The 16,094-nt window shown below is 40.5% G+C and overlaps 1 protein-coding gene across 3 annotated transcripts in view; it reads right to left on the reverse strand.

Moving 5' to 3' along the window:
• The window catches only part of LOC138683374 (amyloid-beta A4 precursor protein-binding family A member 1-like), a 145,194-nt gene that overhangs the window by 57,361 nt on the left and 71,739 nt on the right, over nucleotides 1-16,094 (reverse strand). For 2 of the 3 annotated variants that reach the window (XM_069775084.1, XM_069775083.1), the window contains exons 3-5: nucleotides 8,547-8,645; nucleotides 4,985-5,024; nucleotides 1,061-1,206 (exon numbers count right to left, since the gene is read on the reverse strand). In XM_069775084.1, the coding sequence (XP_069631185.1) occupies nucleotides 1,061-1,206; nucleotides 4,985-5,024; nucleotides 8,547-8,645 (285 nt within the window). The remainder of the gene's footprint in view (nucleotides 1-1,060; nucleotides 1,207-4,984; nucleotides 5,025-8,546; nucleotides 8,646-16,094) is intronic. The other variant, XM_069775086.1, reaches the window with a different exon arrangement.

A 16,094-nucleotide genomic window follows, 5' to 3' on the forward strand; every position in this document is an offset into this window, starting at 1 on the left:
AGCTGGTGAAGAACTGACTTTTACACCCCTGACGACTCCCTTGAGCCATTTCCCTTGAGCGGTTGTGGCATATACATTTGCTTCTTCAAGCACAGCTGGAAAAAGCAAAGGCTGCTTAACAAAGACTACGCAGATAGATGTTGGTGACCAGCACCAGACTTTGCAGCTGGGGACTATGTTCTGTTATCTGGTGAACATGTTCATTTGGTGCGTTTTTTTTCTAATTTAGACTACTGTTATCTTGGCCTATATAAAATCGTGCCCAGGTTAGTCCAGTCGTGTTTTTTCTGCAGCTTCCACGTGCTCTCAAGATTCACCCTGTTGTTCACATCTCCCTATTAAAACCCATTCACCCAGATCCCTTCTAGCGGCAACCTTGACCTCCGCCTCCAATTACAGTCCAGGGCCAGAGAGAATATCACGTCTGGGCTATTTTGGATTCCAGGATATCCTGGGGTACCCTGCAGTATTTGATTGATTGGACAGGGTATGGCCCAGAGGACTATTCCTGGGAGCTGTGTCAGAGGTGCATACCCCAGCTAAGGTTCAGGCTTTTCGTATCCATTATCCTGCTAAGCCAGGTCCACTGGAGGGTGTGGGGGCACACCCTTGGTGAGGGGGTGGGGATGGTGTCAGGTTTATGCTTGTAGCTGTTCAAAGGAGATGATGTCTACATGTGCCCTTGGTTTGTTATCAGAAGAGCTAATAAAACTGGCTAGCAGGCAGAGGTCAGCGTCTTTGAGCTATTACTTGCCTAGAGTCTTTGAATCGTATGTCTTTGTCTCTCATTTTGGGCCTGCCCTGACAATTATAGATTTTTGGCTAACAGAACAGAGCAGAAGTTGTACTGTACAAATTAGAATTATCTGGAACTTTTTTCCTTTCACCCTTGTTCCAAAAGCAGCATTAAATAAGTGGTTTATCTTGCAAAAAGAAAGATTAGTCACTTAATGTTTCTGAAACCACAGATAACCCAATGTGAGAAGACTTAAGTATACAAGAAGTTCACATCTGCAGCTTTAAAACAGCGACTTGAGAAACAGCAAGAGACATCCCTCACCTTGATTCTGCTGACAGCCTCTTGTGCCTGCATCATTCTCACATGCTTGGAGGGAGTTTTGTCAGAAAGGAGTTGAGTGGAGCCGAGGTAATTGGCAGCAAAAATTATTCCATCAATCAAGTCTTCAGGATCACAAGGTCCAGGAACTCCAAATACAGGGGGGAAAAATCACATTAAACCATGGTAAAAAAAAATAATAATATTCTGACTACTTGAGCCTGTACCTAAGAGCTGTAAATGCTCCTCTGAACTACTTCACTTTAGCATGATGGCATGACAAACAGTACTTTTAATCAAGGCATACAAAACACCGAGCATGTCTTCTCAATACCTCTCCAGCAGAAACTAATTGCTAATTCAATTTCTCACAATAGATCATTCTCCTATAAGGCAGGGTTCACTCTAGAGCAAAATAACCTCTTTAGTTTTGTTCTTACATAGAAACAAGAATATTTAAATTGTTCGCTCAGCACTTGGAACAGGTAGTGGAATCTCCTCAAGAGTGCTTTACAATTATGATACACCCCCCCCACACACACACAATAGAGGAGATCAATATTATCAAAATCACACTCGTTCCCAACAAGGGTATTGTGTTAGGGTGGGGAGGTGTTAAACAAAAAGATTTTGATGGTAAATATACAGAACAAGGGCTCTTGTGTTTGGAAAAAGCTACCGTCTTAGTCCTGCAAGATACTTAATGACTTCAGCTCTCATCAGCTTCTGTGTAAAGTTAAAAGTCAAAGTAAAAATCACCTCACAAGTCGGTAGAGAGAAACATGTATAAAATACAGGTTTTCAGGTGTTTGGGAATTATATCTGCAGAAGACGGGGCTTTTCTCTCTATATGTTAAAATTCTCATGATCTGAGAAAAAGGAAGGTTTATGCAAGAAGCTTCTTGTTTTGCTACAAGTAAGAAAAAAAAATCTATGTTCAAGGCCAGTGAAAATGTACAGATAATCATCATTTGAGCAAATTTGAGAGAATTGGTAAAATTGTCTATATTTTATCAAGAAGTATAAACTGGTTTTGCTCTCTATTTTGCTAGGAACAAAACCTGATCCTTTTAGAACAGAGTTTTTAGTCAACTCGAGTTAGCCTGAGATTTAAGAGGTGCTAAAGCCTGAAGTTGAACATAACACAAAAATGCCAATTTTCTTCTAATTCACCAAAGATGACATTAACAAGGACTGAGAACTTTACCCCCAAAAGAATATGTCATTATTAAGTTAATAAAAAAATTAGTAGCTAGAGCTAAATCTTAATCACACTCATAATACACACACAGATATGAGTAAATACACAAACTTTATCATGAAGCTTTCCCAATTTATGGCTTCTTTATAGATGAAAGTTTATGACTACTGATTTTGAGGTACCTTAAGTGTGCTCAATCTGTTCAGATACTACATAAATGGACACCCCAAAAAAATGAAAGTAATTATGGTCACTAGTCACTTTCAAGAATGAAACCCAAAGGAATGGAATTTATATTGTTAGGGCTGCAGGCAAATGATTGGGCCACTGATTAGGCTGTGGCCCAAGGTTCAGCTAATTGAACAGGATGTGGAAAACTAATGGCCGTGACATGAGAAATTGCTGGACGTGACAGGTAACAGAGTGAGAAGCTGCCAAAAGTTACAGGCAGCGCCATGGGGGATGGCTGGAGTGCACTGGTGGTTAAGGGGGAGCTATGTGAGACTTCACAGACACCTGACAGGGAGCATTGGGGGGCCTTTGGGGGAGTAGAATCTTGCAAGGCCAGCAGTGCCTGGGTAACTGTAGCATATAAGGCTGAGTGTCTAGAGACTGGTATCAGAAATACCAAATTTGGGTACAGATGTAGCAAAATGGACCAGTGGGGAAAAAGTAGAGGTGGGTTGTTTATTTGGGAGGAGACCAGGGTGGAGAATGGGGGGGATCAAGGTAGATGGGGAGGGGAAGTACAAGCATGGGAAAATGAAGAAAAGAGGGGATAAAAGAGGCTGGTCGCATGTAAGCAGGCTGCTAGTCAGTACACTTGTTTGACTGAGCCTTGTGCCTGATCACTGCAGTCTGTCCTGTCTTCTTATTAAATCCTTTTTCTTAATTAATTTTTCTGTGTGCTCTCACCCTTTATCCTATGTGAGCGCTGCAAGGTCTAAGTGCCAGCAACTGGAGAAGGGGCCACAAGTCACAGGGCCCATAGGTTTAGGTGCCAGCAACTGGAGGAATCAGGGTGTTTATATTTCCTTAATGAATTTTAATACTCTGTGTGTGTGAGTGTGTAATTTGCTAGCAAACATCAACCTGGACTAGCTGGCAAGTAGGAGACCTGCATCTAGAAAGACTCAAGGTGTGGGTGAGGGGCCCCAAGTCCAGGCATGGATATTAGAAAGGGAGATACCAGGATGACAAAAAAGACGGCCAAGCAGTGGGAAAAAGGATAATAAAGTATGTAAATCATGCGTTCTGTGGTGTTTGTGGCCCCCCATTGGGAACCCTGTGCTTGATCAGTCACTGCAGTCTAAATCTGGACAATGAACAAAACCTGTTGTTCTGACCATATGATACATGTCAAACCTGATTCCATGATCAGGACAACTGGGGGGGGTTAGGGTGCTTTCCCTGGCTATCAGGGGAACACCCAGATGGGATAGAGTAAGCATCCTGATATCACTATGTTGGTGCCTGTTCCAGGCCTGACAGCATCAGCATCTTACCAACCACTTCCAACCAACCACATAGCATCTAGAAGTGCTACATATTGGCCTATTATTGCTCAAGCCCTGAAACTATACAGTATTTTAATTGCCGATATTTGTAACTCTATGCATAAAGGCCTTATCACTACTTCCATTACCAAACCCTTTATAGCATAGTTCTTGATCAAAATACAAAATCTTAAACATAGGGTGAAAGAGGTACAGATAAGACTGGAAGCATATTCAAAAGCAGAGGGGAACGTGTTTTATTTTTATGAGATGTGAACACACTTGCAGAACAACAGTATTGTTCTTCACCACAAGTCCCCTTCTGTACATTATGTTAGAGTATGAAATTATCTGCTGAATAAAAGTGTAGTGCAGGTGAAAGTTTTTCTCAGACTATCAATTACCTGCATAAAAATAGTGTGTTCATTGTTTTAAGCAACTGCCCACTGGACCAATATCTCAGAGAATGCTAAGAGATTTTTTTATTTGTTGGGGGGCAGGGTCACACTTTAAGATGGTCCATGACAGAGAGGGCTGTCTACCAGAGACAGATCCTTCATTGGTTTGAATTTCCAAACCTCAGCTAGTTTCAAAGCAATCTTATGTAATTTACACCAGTTCATCTGGTCACAGGTTCTAAAATATACAACATATACTTTTAAAGACTAAACCAATGCTAAAATTTACAGTCTAAAGAGTACACTGTAAAGCAATCAAGGAATTCGAAGACATTCCAAATTAAATGGCATCAGCTTTTTTTTTTCCATTCTATAAAGCATAAGAGTTATTTAATCAGAGGATAAGTACCTGAAAATCAGTGCAAGTTTCCTCCTACTTGCCCGCCAATTAAATCTCAGTTTTGTGGAGAGTTTGACTGTTTTGTCTAACCTCTATTCCTTATCAGACAACAAATTACTCTCTACACACATATTCACATGCATTATGTGTTTTTTTTAATCAGCGATTTAAATTATATCGATAACAACCCAGTAGAAAGGTGGCAGGAGCCATCAATAAAATGTTACAAAATAAGAGAGAGATTTTACTCAACTTCCAAAAAAGCCTACTAGGGTTTAATTCAAGTTCCAGGTTGGACACAGTTTAATCTAAATCAGTTCATCCAATCTTAGCAAGTTTTATGTTCTGCACATAAAAATAAAGTTCTATACATTAAAAGCATTGGAGTTCTTCATATGATGAAAAAAAATTAAGTTATGAAATATATCTTACCTTCAACATATGTTGGGAAAGAAGCCAAGCTTTTTCCGGACTGTAATCAAGACAAATAGCATTTCAAACAGAACAAAATATGCTTAAATACACATTAAAAATTCCTCCATAAAAATGAAATCACAGTAATAGTTATTAGCAAAAGATGGTGAGAGTTTATTAGGAAAATATTTACTTTTAAATTAAAAGTCTGACCAATTATTAGAGGGTTATTATCCCTAAATATGGTATATTCTATTAACACATTCATCAAGCAGGCAACACACTACATTATTTTGAATTAGCTCTTGGTGTTTGGCAACATGCTTCCTGACTACTAATTAGTGCTGTGCTCTCTTTAACAAACAGAAATATAGGAAAATACATAATCTCTCAAAGACATTTTCCAAATAAATACATATGGAGATATTTAAAATGGACCAATACTATTATTATTCATGACAAAAAGCATTGACCTGCTCTGTTAATTATGAACCAAATTTAATTACTTATTAGGATTGTTCTTGACAGGCTATGTAGCCACCTATATCTGCCGGAGTAAATGCATTTAATAACAGTCCTACACTGATTATGTTTATGCTGTAACAAGCACAAAAGCACATATAAACGTGCGTGATTTAGACAATGAAAACTGCAAGCAAGGCATTTATTCCTTGTTTGTTTAATCAAGTAAAGTCTCACTTTCATGAAAGGTGGACTAATAGAAAAAAAAACCAAAATGTCCATCCTACATTTGTAAACACACAGATTAAAATAATGCCTCATTTCCAATTGTAATTTTCTATGAAAGACTCTGTGGTAACAGTATAAACATCTAGAAATTATAACTTCAGGAAGACTCACCATTTTGTTATATTCAACAATATATAGATATGGGAGAATTTACTAAAGACAACTTTGTATAAAAAACATGGTAATAGGTATACTAAAGCATATGCTGCTATTAAACCTTTTTGAAATAAAAGTTTTGGATAAGCCAAGCATTACAAGATGTTGACAAACCTGAACCTCATTCTACAATGCATTAAATTTGGAGTAACTCCTATATATATATATATAAAAACAAGATCCATGTATGATCAGGATAAAGTCTCAGAAGAGGTTCAGTTGCATTTACATATTCACATATATACCAAGTCATTTTCCTTTATGATAGGCAGTTTAACAGGTTCTGTGTGCTTGTGACAAATCAATCACTTGGGAAGTGCACACTTACGTGACAGGTAAATGATTAATCCAGTGAGTCTTTTCCATTTATTTTTACAAGGATGTGAGGAAATAAGTAATATTTTTCATCCTACTATAGTGTCCTCACTGTAAAATAATTGGTGGCAGAAAAACAAAAGGCGCATGAAACAGAAAACAGAGCCTAGAGAACCTTAAAATACTTGGCCTTTCCTCATGAAAGAGAGTTGCTGAGTTGTCCAGCAAAACCATGAAAGATCTTGTGGTGTATTTGGCAGTGTTAGGTTTATGGTTGGACTCAATGATCTTAAAAGTCTTTTCCAACCTAAATGATTCTATGATTCTTCTCAGAGACAATAACAGCAGAGAGAAATTTGTGACTAAGTAATGACTGCCTGCTGTCAAAATGGTTAAGGGAAATCAAGTGCTGAGAGAACACAAGCATTTATTTTCAAATCAGGATTGGCTGTTCTTTGGCTATTCAATCTGTTGTGATGACTTTATTTTTACTGAACCACCTATCCCCACTTCAATAATTGCATGCAATTGCTGCTACTGTGATGCTAGCAGAGATTCAATTAGCTGGATTCTGACAGGCCTAGAGAACAAAACAACTGTACACTTCCAAAAAATCAGAGGCAGCTTATCCACATAAGTATCCTTTTCAAAGCATACATATAATTTTTTTAAAAGACTCAAGGCCTAACCAAATTTTATGTATATAATTACAGGTTTGACAGATATTCAGTAATCTGACTAGCCAATAAAACTTAATTTCAGGATAAAGCTGTGTAAACTAACATCGAATTAATGTTTTTATTAGAAAGGCTCTACACAGACAATTTTTTTCATTCATTATCCATGTCAAGAAACACTGATAAAACTAAAGCAATAACAAGGTATCAGATAACATTATTAAAAAAGGGAAATAAATTTTTAATTATATATCCATGAGTAATAAAAAAATAGGTCATTAATGTTGAATTACTGTTTTTTTCCATCAACTGAACACTGTAAAATTTACATTTTAAATAAAGGTTTTGTTAAGACCTAAAAGTGTTTCCCAAAATGATGAGGCTTTGTCATTATTATTTTTGTAAGGGAGGTTCTAAACCAACCAGTGTTGCTTATTTGTGTGGAAAAAAACCCAGCACCCCACAACACATCTGACTGAAATTACTCTGAAATTTATTACTTTTAACACTGTATGTGATCACATATTGAAAACTAAAATGGGTAGCATCTTGTTTGTTTTTTCCTTTGAGTAAGATTAATGATATCTAACAACTGTCAGCCTTTAGAATTGTCATAAAGCAACTACATTTGTAAACTTAATAAAGCCAGAGGCTTTAGCAAGCTAAAGAATATTGTAGATGAAATCATAATGACACAGTCCAATACTGTTGAAGGCTTTGGTGCAGGATAAATTAAGGACAAAATTCCCATGTCTTCTGAAAGCTTCCATCCCCTTCTAAATGCAAGCATAGATTTAAATTAATATATATACACAGGCTACAAGCTTTTTTTCCCCTAGATGATAAAGAAGAAGAAGAAAAAAAAAGAATGGACTAAGTTTTGTTTAAATTTCAACCAATATTTCTGGTTACAGTAGATTGGTTTATCCATTTGTAGAAGATATCATGCTGTTAGCTGATAGCTATGCACAAGTTATCTATCAGCAACTGTGTCTACTTGCTTACAGATCTCTGTTAACAAATCTAACATTGAAGTTTGAAAAAAAAAATTCTCATCTCATCTCAGTGGAACTACTGCAGTGTGGAAACCTGCCAGGTACAGGCCTTGGGGGGGAAAAAAAAAAAAAAAGTGTATAGCTTGCTTTCAAGGAGCCCAGAGTCAGGACTCCTAGATTCTAGTTTCAGTTCTGCCTGTGAATCATTGGCGGGCTACTGAGAAATCACTTACTTGTTCCTATGGGTCAGTTTGCCCATCAGTAAAATAGTAGGCAGCATTAAATTACTACACTGGAAGGGCCTATTCACCTGGCTGAGAAATGTTATTTTCTTTATGGCAAGATATTCTGCAGAAATAAGGAAGAGGGCTAGCTCCTCTTGCCCTGAATACAGAGGTGACGTTGGCAGCTGTTCCTCAATAAATCAATACCCTCTAGCCTGTTAAACAAGTGTTGTTGTGGCCAAACACAGAGTAAGGAATGCCCTCACAAATGGTCTTAGATATAGTATGTTATGCATTCAGTCAGACAGGGAGGCAAGCACAAAGGAAAAAGGTCAAATCAGTTTTTTCTTTTTGTTACTGTTTTGGTACAAGAGTGGAGATTAAACATGTACAAAGAGGTAAAGAAAATAGAAAGGCATAAGCAATACAGACAAGACAGTGGCTTTTAAAAAGATTGCACTACCTCTTTATTAGTGGAGGTCTCTGCTGTACTGCAGACATCCTGATGATGTTGCCTACTTGGTTCAGCACCCCAGGGTGAAGAAGAATCAGGAGATAGAGACTAGACATGGTAAGAAAATAAAATTACATAATTTGAGTGACCGATGTAGAAATATCTCTGGTTTGGCAGTGGGAATAAGAAATTAGGAAAACACCAGAACATGACAAACACTTTCTGAAGTGTTATAGCTCTTCCTTTTCATTGCAATGATCATCCACAGTCTATTGGGATGTTGAGACTTATCTAAACAGCTAAATCATCACAGAAAACTTTTTTTCATTGTCAATAATCTATTAAATTAAACATGTTGAAAAATTAATAGCTTCCCTCAGTGGTGGACAACTGTGGTGGGTTGACCTCAGCCAGCTGCCACACACCCACCCAGCTGCTCTCTCACTCCCCCTCCTCAACAGAACAGGGGGAGAAGATGGAAAAGCTCATGGGTTGCGATAAAGACAGCAAGATCACTTACCAATTACTGTCACGGGCAAAACAGACTTGACTTGAGGAAAAGTCATTTAATTTATTGCCAATTAAAATAGATTTGGATGGTGAGAAACAAAGACAAATTAAAACAACATCTTCTCCCCACCCCTTTTTCCCAGGCTCAACTTCACTCCTTCATTCCTGACTCCTCTATTTCCCCACACCCCGAGCAATGCAGAGGGGATGGGGAACAGGGGATTTAGGTCAGTCCATAACAGTTCCTCTCCCCCACTCCTTCCTCCTTACACTTTTCCCCTGCTCCAGCATAGGTCCTCTCCACAAGCTGCAGTTCCTGTCAGGAACAATCTGCTCCAGCATGGTTTTTCCACAGGCCTCAGTTCCTTCAGGAAATATCTACCTGCTCTCACATGGGGTCCTCCATAGACCCCAGTGTGGATATCTGCTCCGGCGTGATCTCTTCCACAGGCTGCAGGGGAATATCTGCTCTGGAGCCTGGAGAACCTTCTCCTTCTCTGACCTTGCTATTCACACTACTGTTTTTCACTTTTTTTTCCCCCCTCACTCCTCTGCTCATCATCTGGTGGTTTTGTCCTTTCTTAAATGTTTTCACAGAGGCACCACCAACTTCACTGATTGGCTCAGCTTCATCCTGCTGTGGGTCCATCGACAAGCTGGCTGGAACCAGCTGTGTCCAGCACAGGGCAGCCCCATACTTCTTCCCACAGACACCACCCCTGCAGTCCCCTGCCCACTACCAAAACTTTGACTAAATCTTAATGGAGAAACCATCTTTCAGACTATTTCCTGCACTCATTCACTATCATAAAGAATGTTCTTCTCTGTTCTAACTATAAAACCTCCATCAGGTATCATATACTTGGAAAAGTCATATTAGAAAAATAAAGCAAACAGCACAGAAAACCTGTATCATGAATTTTCTATCGCTATGTGATCCCCCAGCAAATACCTTGGTAAGCTGCTATGAGAAATGCTATCATACTAATAGGAGACTCCTATGGAATGCTGCTAATACTAAAGAGCTATAGCTAGGTATCTAAAGTCAAGAGTAGTAAGTACTTTAGTGCAAGTATGATACAAAAATACAGCATGTAAAAGAGTGTAAAGCTTTGACCCAGCAAGTATGTCAAAACCATATCTTTAGATGTGGCAGTGCAGATGCCACAAGGTGAACCCTCAGAGGAAGCTTTAGTATTCAGTTATGCACACTGGGTTTTTTTGCCCAGCATCCCTGAAATTCTACAGTCTCTTTCAACATAGTAATCTTGGTCCTTGCTTTGCCAGATCAGTAGTTTTTCACTAATAGTAAAACAGTCAAATACTCTCCTTCTAGCTTCATAAGCAATTATTACATTCCTTCTCTAAGCCAGCTAGTGTTATAACACTGTAATATGATTATATTTCTGCTTTGAGATGGCAGCAGCAATAACCCAGAAGCAAATTCTTGGCTGCATTCCCACCCCATCTTAAATCTTGAACTATATCAAATATTATGCTACGAAATCTTATTTCTGCTGCTTTTTCTTCACAAAAACACAACAACAAAAAAAATCCACCCCACCCTCCTTTTCCTCATTTCTTGAAAAGGCCTATCTTGTATGTTTACTAAAAAGAAATTCCAGAATCACATTCAACTAATAGAGACTACCAAAGAGTTAGAAAGCAATTGTTTATACAGATGCATCCTAGGTAAACAGTAGCCCTTGCTGCTGCTTGTTTTTTTTCTTTCACAACTGTGGGGCAAAAAAAGACATATAGAAAAGGTGATTTTGTGAAATGGCACCTAGAATATGGGAATATACTTGCACTATGAAAATGATGAATCATCTATCACCCATAAGATCCCTGGCACTCTCACAAGGACTTTGAGAGAGTTATATACTTCCTAACTTACCATGTGACATAAAATGTTACAGTTCTGTGCTGACTCAACTGCACAAGTAGCATTTCCTATTGTGGTGGGTTGACCCTGGCTGGATGCCAGGTGCCCACCAAAGCAGTTCTATCACTCCCCCTCCTCAGCTGGACAGGGGAGAGAAAATATAACAAAGGGCTTGTGGGTCGAGATAAGGACAGGAGAGATCACTCACCAATTACCATCACGGGCAAAAAAGACTCGACTTGGGGAAAAATTAATTTAATTTATTACCAATCAAATCAGAGTAGGATAATGAGAAAATAAAAATTAAATCTTAAAACACCTTCCCCCCACTCCTCCCTTCTTCCTGGGCTCAACTTCAGTCCTGAGTTTCTCTACCTTCTCTCCTCCAGCAGCACAGGGGAATGGGAATGGGAATGGGGCTTGCAGTCAGCTCACCATACGTTGTCTCTGCTGCTCCTTCCTCCTCAGGGGGAAGATTCCTTACACTCTTCCCCTGCTCCAGCGTGGGGCCTCTCCCACGGGAGACAGTTCTCCATGAAATTATCCAACGTGAGTCATTCCCATGGGCTACAGTTCTTCACAAACTGCTCCAGCATGGGTCCCGCGCAGGGTCAGAAATCCTGCCAGAAAACCTGCTACAGCGTGGGCTCCTCTCTCTCCATGAGACCACAGGTCCTGCTAGGAGCCTGCTCCAGGGTGGGCTTCCCACGGGGTCACAGCCTCCTTCGGGGGCACCCACCTGCTCCGGTGTGGGGTCCTCCACGGGCTGCAGGTTGATATCTGCTCCGCCATGGTCCTCCATGGGCTGCAGGGGGGCAGTCTGCCTCACCATGGTCTTCACCACAGGCTGCAGGTGAATCTCTGCTCCGGCACCTGGAGCATTTCCTCCCCTCCTTCTTCACTGACTTTGGTGTCTGCAGAGTTGTTTCTTTTACATGTTCTTGCTCCTCTCTCTGGCTGCAGTTTCTATTGCGCAGGGTTTTTTTTCCCCCTTCTTAAATATGGTATCACAGAAGTACTACCACGATCGCTGATAGGCTCAGCCTTGGCCAGTGGTGGGTCTGTCTTGGAGCTGGCTGGCATTGGCTCTGTCGGACATAGGGGAAGCTTCTGGCATCTTCTCACAGAAGCCACCCCTGTAGCCCCCCCTGCTATCAAAACTTTGCCACCCAAACCCAATACACCTATTCCCATTGCATTCCTATTCCCATTAGATACATAATACTGTTTATATTATGGTTAAACATAAAAGGTGTGAAATGCTGTCAACCTAACAATGACATCATATATAGATATTGGAAGACTGAGCTTTAAGCGGTAAGCAAAGACAAAAAAATAAAGCATACAATCCTTCAACACCAAATGTATCCACAAAGAATTCTCTGAAAGCTCTCATATTCATATGCCAAAATAATAATAAAACTTTTACATAAACTAATCTAATTGCTGACATATAGAAATTCAGCACTGTTTAAAATATGTTAATGGTTTTTCCAGTAGCATCACAAAAATCCTAAGCTAGTCTTGTCTACAGAATATTATTCTTATTGACCTATCAGAAAGATCATACAGCTGCCTTCTAGGAACTGTCTTTCCACATTTGCTACAAAAGTTTCTGAAAGAACTACTGCAGCCTGACCAATCCCCCTCCCTGCCCCAAATCCAAGCATCATACAATCTACAGTGTGCTACAAGACATGCAATTAGAGTTATTCCCAAAAATGCTTGTATGTCCAAGTTTTGTCTTTGAAGAATAATTGCCTGTTTGTCTTCCTCAGAAAAATGAAAGCACAGAGGTACAATATACAACATACACTACAGCCCATAAGTAGCTTTTATACCAATAGCAAGAAATATTTGATAAATCATGGAGGACAGACAATTTACACAGCTACTTGAAAACACTATAAACTAATGTCTAAAGCAAATGTCCAATACAGCTTCTTTAAGAGTTAACAGAACTGCTTTAGAAGCCTAACTAAAACTTTGTCAAGATACAAACAATAAATGAATGTCAGTCTTTCTACTATTACCATAGAGAGCTTTGCTACTGACTTATAAAGCACTTTTTTCCAGGAATCTTAATAATAATAAGCACCTGCAACCTTTTCTTTTCTCTTCCTTGAAGACCTATCTACATTTCACTTTTAGCCCAGTACATCCAAAAATTCTCCATCTTAATTGCATTGTTTCAGTGTAACGATGTGATCCACTTCACCTGAGAGTCCTTCACTGCCCTTTACAATGGGATTTAATAACAAAACACATAATAGGAAAGACAATAGCACTGTGTTGCATCAAACCTATCCTGCTCAACCCAGTTGGTTAGAATGTCTTCTAATACTAAAATCTGCTCGGTTTAGAAGTGATGCTGTTTACCAATTTTTTTGCAGCAGTATATCTCAAGACCTATGATTTGTGCACTGCATACATCTTCTATTTGTACCTTTAAATGCCTCCTTCCCATACTCAGCTAAGAGCATTCACAACATAAAATTTCCATATGGAGATAGCTCTTGCTGATCGTTCTTCCTTAGGAGACTACTTTGAAGACATAGGCCCCTGCCCTCCCAGAGGGATAAGAAGTATATACCTAGGAGAACCATAGCCTTTTCTAAAGGGAATCCCTATATGCCATTCTCTCTGATGTGTATATGTGCCAAAAAATCCATGCTGGTCTATCATGCATTATTCAGGAGGGCATGAACTGCACTTCTCCAGTTCCATGCACAGAATATCTAATCTAACTGCAGCTGCATAGTCTTTTCCATGCAGCGTCAGTTTCTCGATGTCATTACTCTTGCTGCTGTGCAAAATGAACTGATACTATATTTAAAAACAGATGATACAAAACTGGAAGAAGTGGTTGATACTCCAAAGGGTTGTGCTGCCATCCAGAGAGACCTTGACAAACTGAGAAATGGGCAGACAGGACCCTCATAGAGTTCAGCAAAGGGAAATGCCAAGTCCTGCACCTGGGAAGGAACAACCCCAGGCACCAATACATGCTGGGAGCCACCCAGCTGGAAAGCAGCTTGGCAGAAAAAGACCTGGGGGGTCCTGATGGACATCAAGTTGAACATGAGCCAGCAATGTGCCTGCACAGCAAAGGCAGCCAACAGCATCCTAGGATGCATTAGGAAGAGTGTCACCAGCAGACTGAGGGACGTGATCCTTCCTCTCTACTCAGCACTGGTGAGGCCACACCTGGAGTCCTGTATCCAGTTCTGGACTCACCAGTACAAGAAAGACACAGACATACTGGAGTCAGTCAAGCAAAGGGCCATGAAGTCTATTAAGGGATTGGAGCATCTTTCATGCAAGGAGGGGATGAGAGAGCTGGGACTGTTGCTCCTGGAGAAGGGAAGGATCAGGGGGGTCTTATCAATCTATATAAATAGCTGATGGGAGGGTGTAAAGACAACAGAGCCAGACTCTTCTCAGTAGTGCCCAGTGACAGGACAAGAGGCAATGGGCACAAACTGAAACATAGGAAATTCCACACTTTTTTTTTTAAATACACCACAAGGGTCATTGAACACTGAAACAGATGGTGGAGTCTGCATCCTTCAAGATATGCAAAACCCAACTGGACAATATCCTGGGCAACCCACTCTAGCTGCCCCTGATGTGAGCAGGGGGGCTGAATGAGACAACCTCCAGTGGTCCCTTCCAACCTCTGATACTGTCCCTCACAGCGCCCTTCTGGACAAGTTGTCCAACTGTGAGATGAACAGGTACATGGTGTGCTGGGTGAAGAACTGGCTGAAGAGCAGGGCTCAAAGGGTTGTAATGAATGGGGTACGTCTGGCTGGCGACCAGTCACCAGCGGTGTTCCTCAGGGTTCAATTCTAGGGCCAGTCCTGTTCAATATTTTTATTAACGATCTGGATGCAGGAGTTGAATGCGCCCTTAGTAAGTAAGTTTGCTGATGATGCCAAACTGGGAGGTGCTGTTGACTCTCTCGAGGGACAAGAGGCCTTGCAGAGGGATCTGGATAGACTGGAGCATTGGGCAATCATCAGTGGCATGAAATTTAACAAGAACAAATGCCAGATTCTGCACCTGGGACGGAGTAATGCTGGACACAAGTATAGATTGGGAGAGGAGTGGCTGGAGAGCAGCCCTGCAGAAAGGGATCTGGGGGTGCTGGCTGACGGTAAGCTCAATATGAGTCAGCAGTGTGCCCTGGCAGCCAAGAGGACAAACCACATCCTGGGGTGCATCAAACACAGCATAACCAGCTGGTCAAGAGAGGTGATTATCCCTCTGTATTTAGCATTGTTGCGGCCTCACCTTGAGTACTGTGTACAGTTCTGGGCACCGCAATTTAAAAAAGATGTTAAGGTCCTTGAATGTGTCCAGAGGAGGGCAACAAAGCTGGTGAAAGGGCTGGAAGGCATGTCCTATGAGGAGCGGCTGAGGACACTGGGTTTGTCTAGTTTGGAGAAAAGGAGGCTGCGGGGTGACCTCATTGCTCTCTACAGCTTCCTGAGGAGGGGAAGTGGAGAGGGAGGTGCTGATCTCTTCTCCCTGGTATCCAGTGACAGGACGCGTGGGAATGGTTCAAAGCTGCATCAGGGGAGGTTCAGACTTGACATTAGGAAGCATTTCTCTACCGAGAGGGTGGTCAAACACTGGAACAGTCTTCCTAGAGAGGTGGTCAATGCCCCATGCCTGTCAGTGTTTAAGAGGCATTTGGACAATGCCCTTAATAACATGCTGTAACTTTTGGTCAGCCCTGAAGTGGTCAGGCAGTTGGACTAGATGATCATTGTAGGTCCCTTCCAACTGAAATAGTCTATTCTATTCTTGTATGATTCTATGAAAAGGAGGCACTTAAGAGGCCATATCCAGTGATGGCCACGTCTTGCCTAAAAAATATTTCTGGTTAATGGAAGTTAGAAAGATAAGCAATCTGATCATTTCACTTGAGTTAGGATTTTTCTCAAGCTTCAAACACATTTAGCCCAAGGATACTAACATATCTTTCAATTTTCCTCAAATACACAAGTATACAACTGCAACAGAAATGAGATGTCTGGAGCTCACTCATCCCCTCTGAAAGTATACATCAGTAAATGAGATTGCACAAGGCACTTGTCAGTAAATACTTCACATCATTCAATATTAAATAGGTACCTGAATAGATTATTTATTCA

This window comes from Haliaeetus albicilla, chromosome W (genome assembly GCF_947461875.1).
Source record: "Haliaeetus albicilla chromosome W, bHalAlb1.1, whole genome shotgun sequence".
NCBI classification, from domain to species: Eukaryota; Metazoa; Chordata; class Aves; order Accipitriformes; family Accipitridae; genus Haliaeetus; species Haliaeetus albicilla.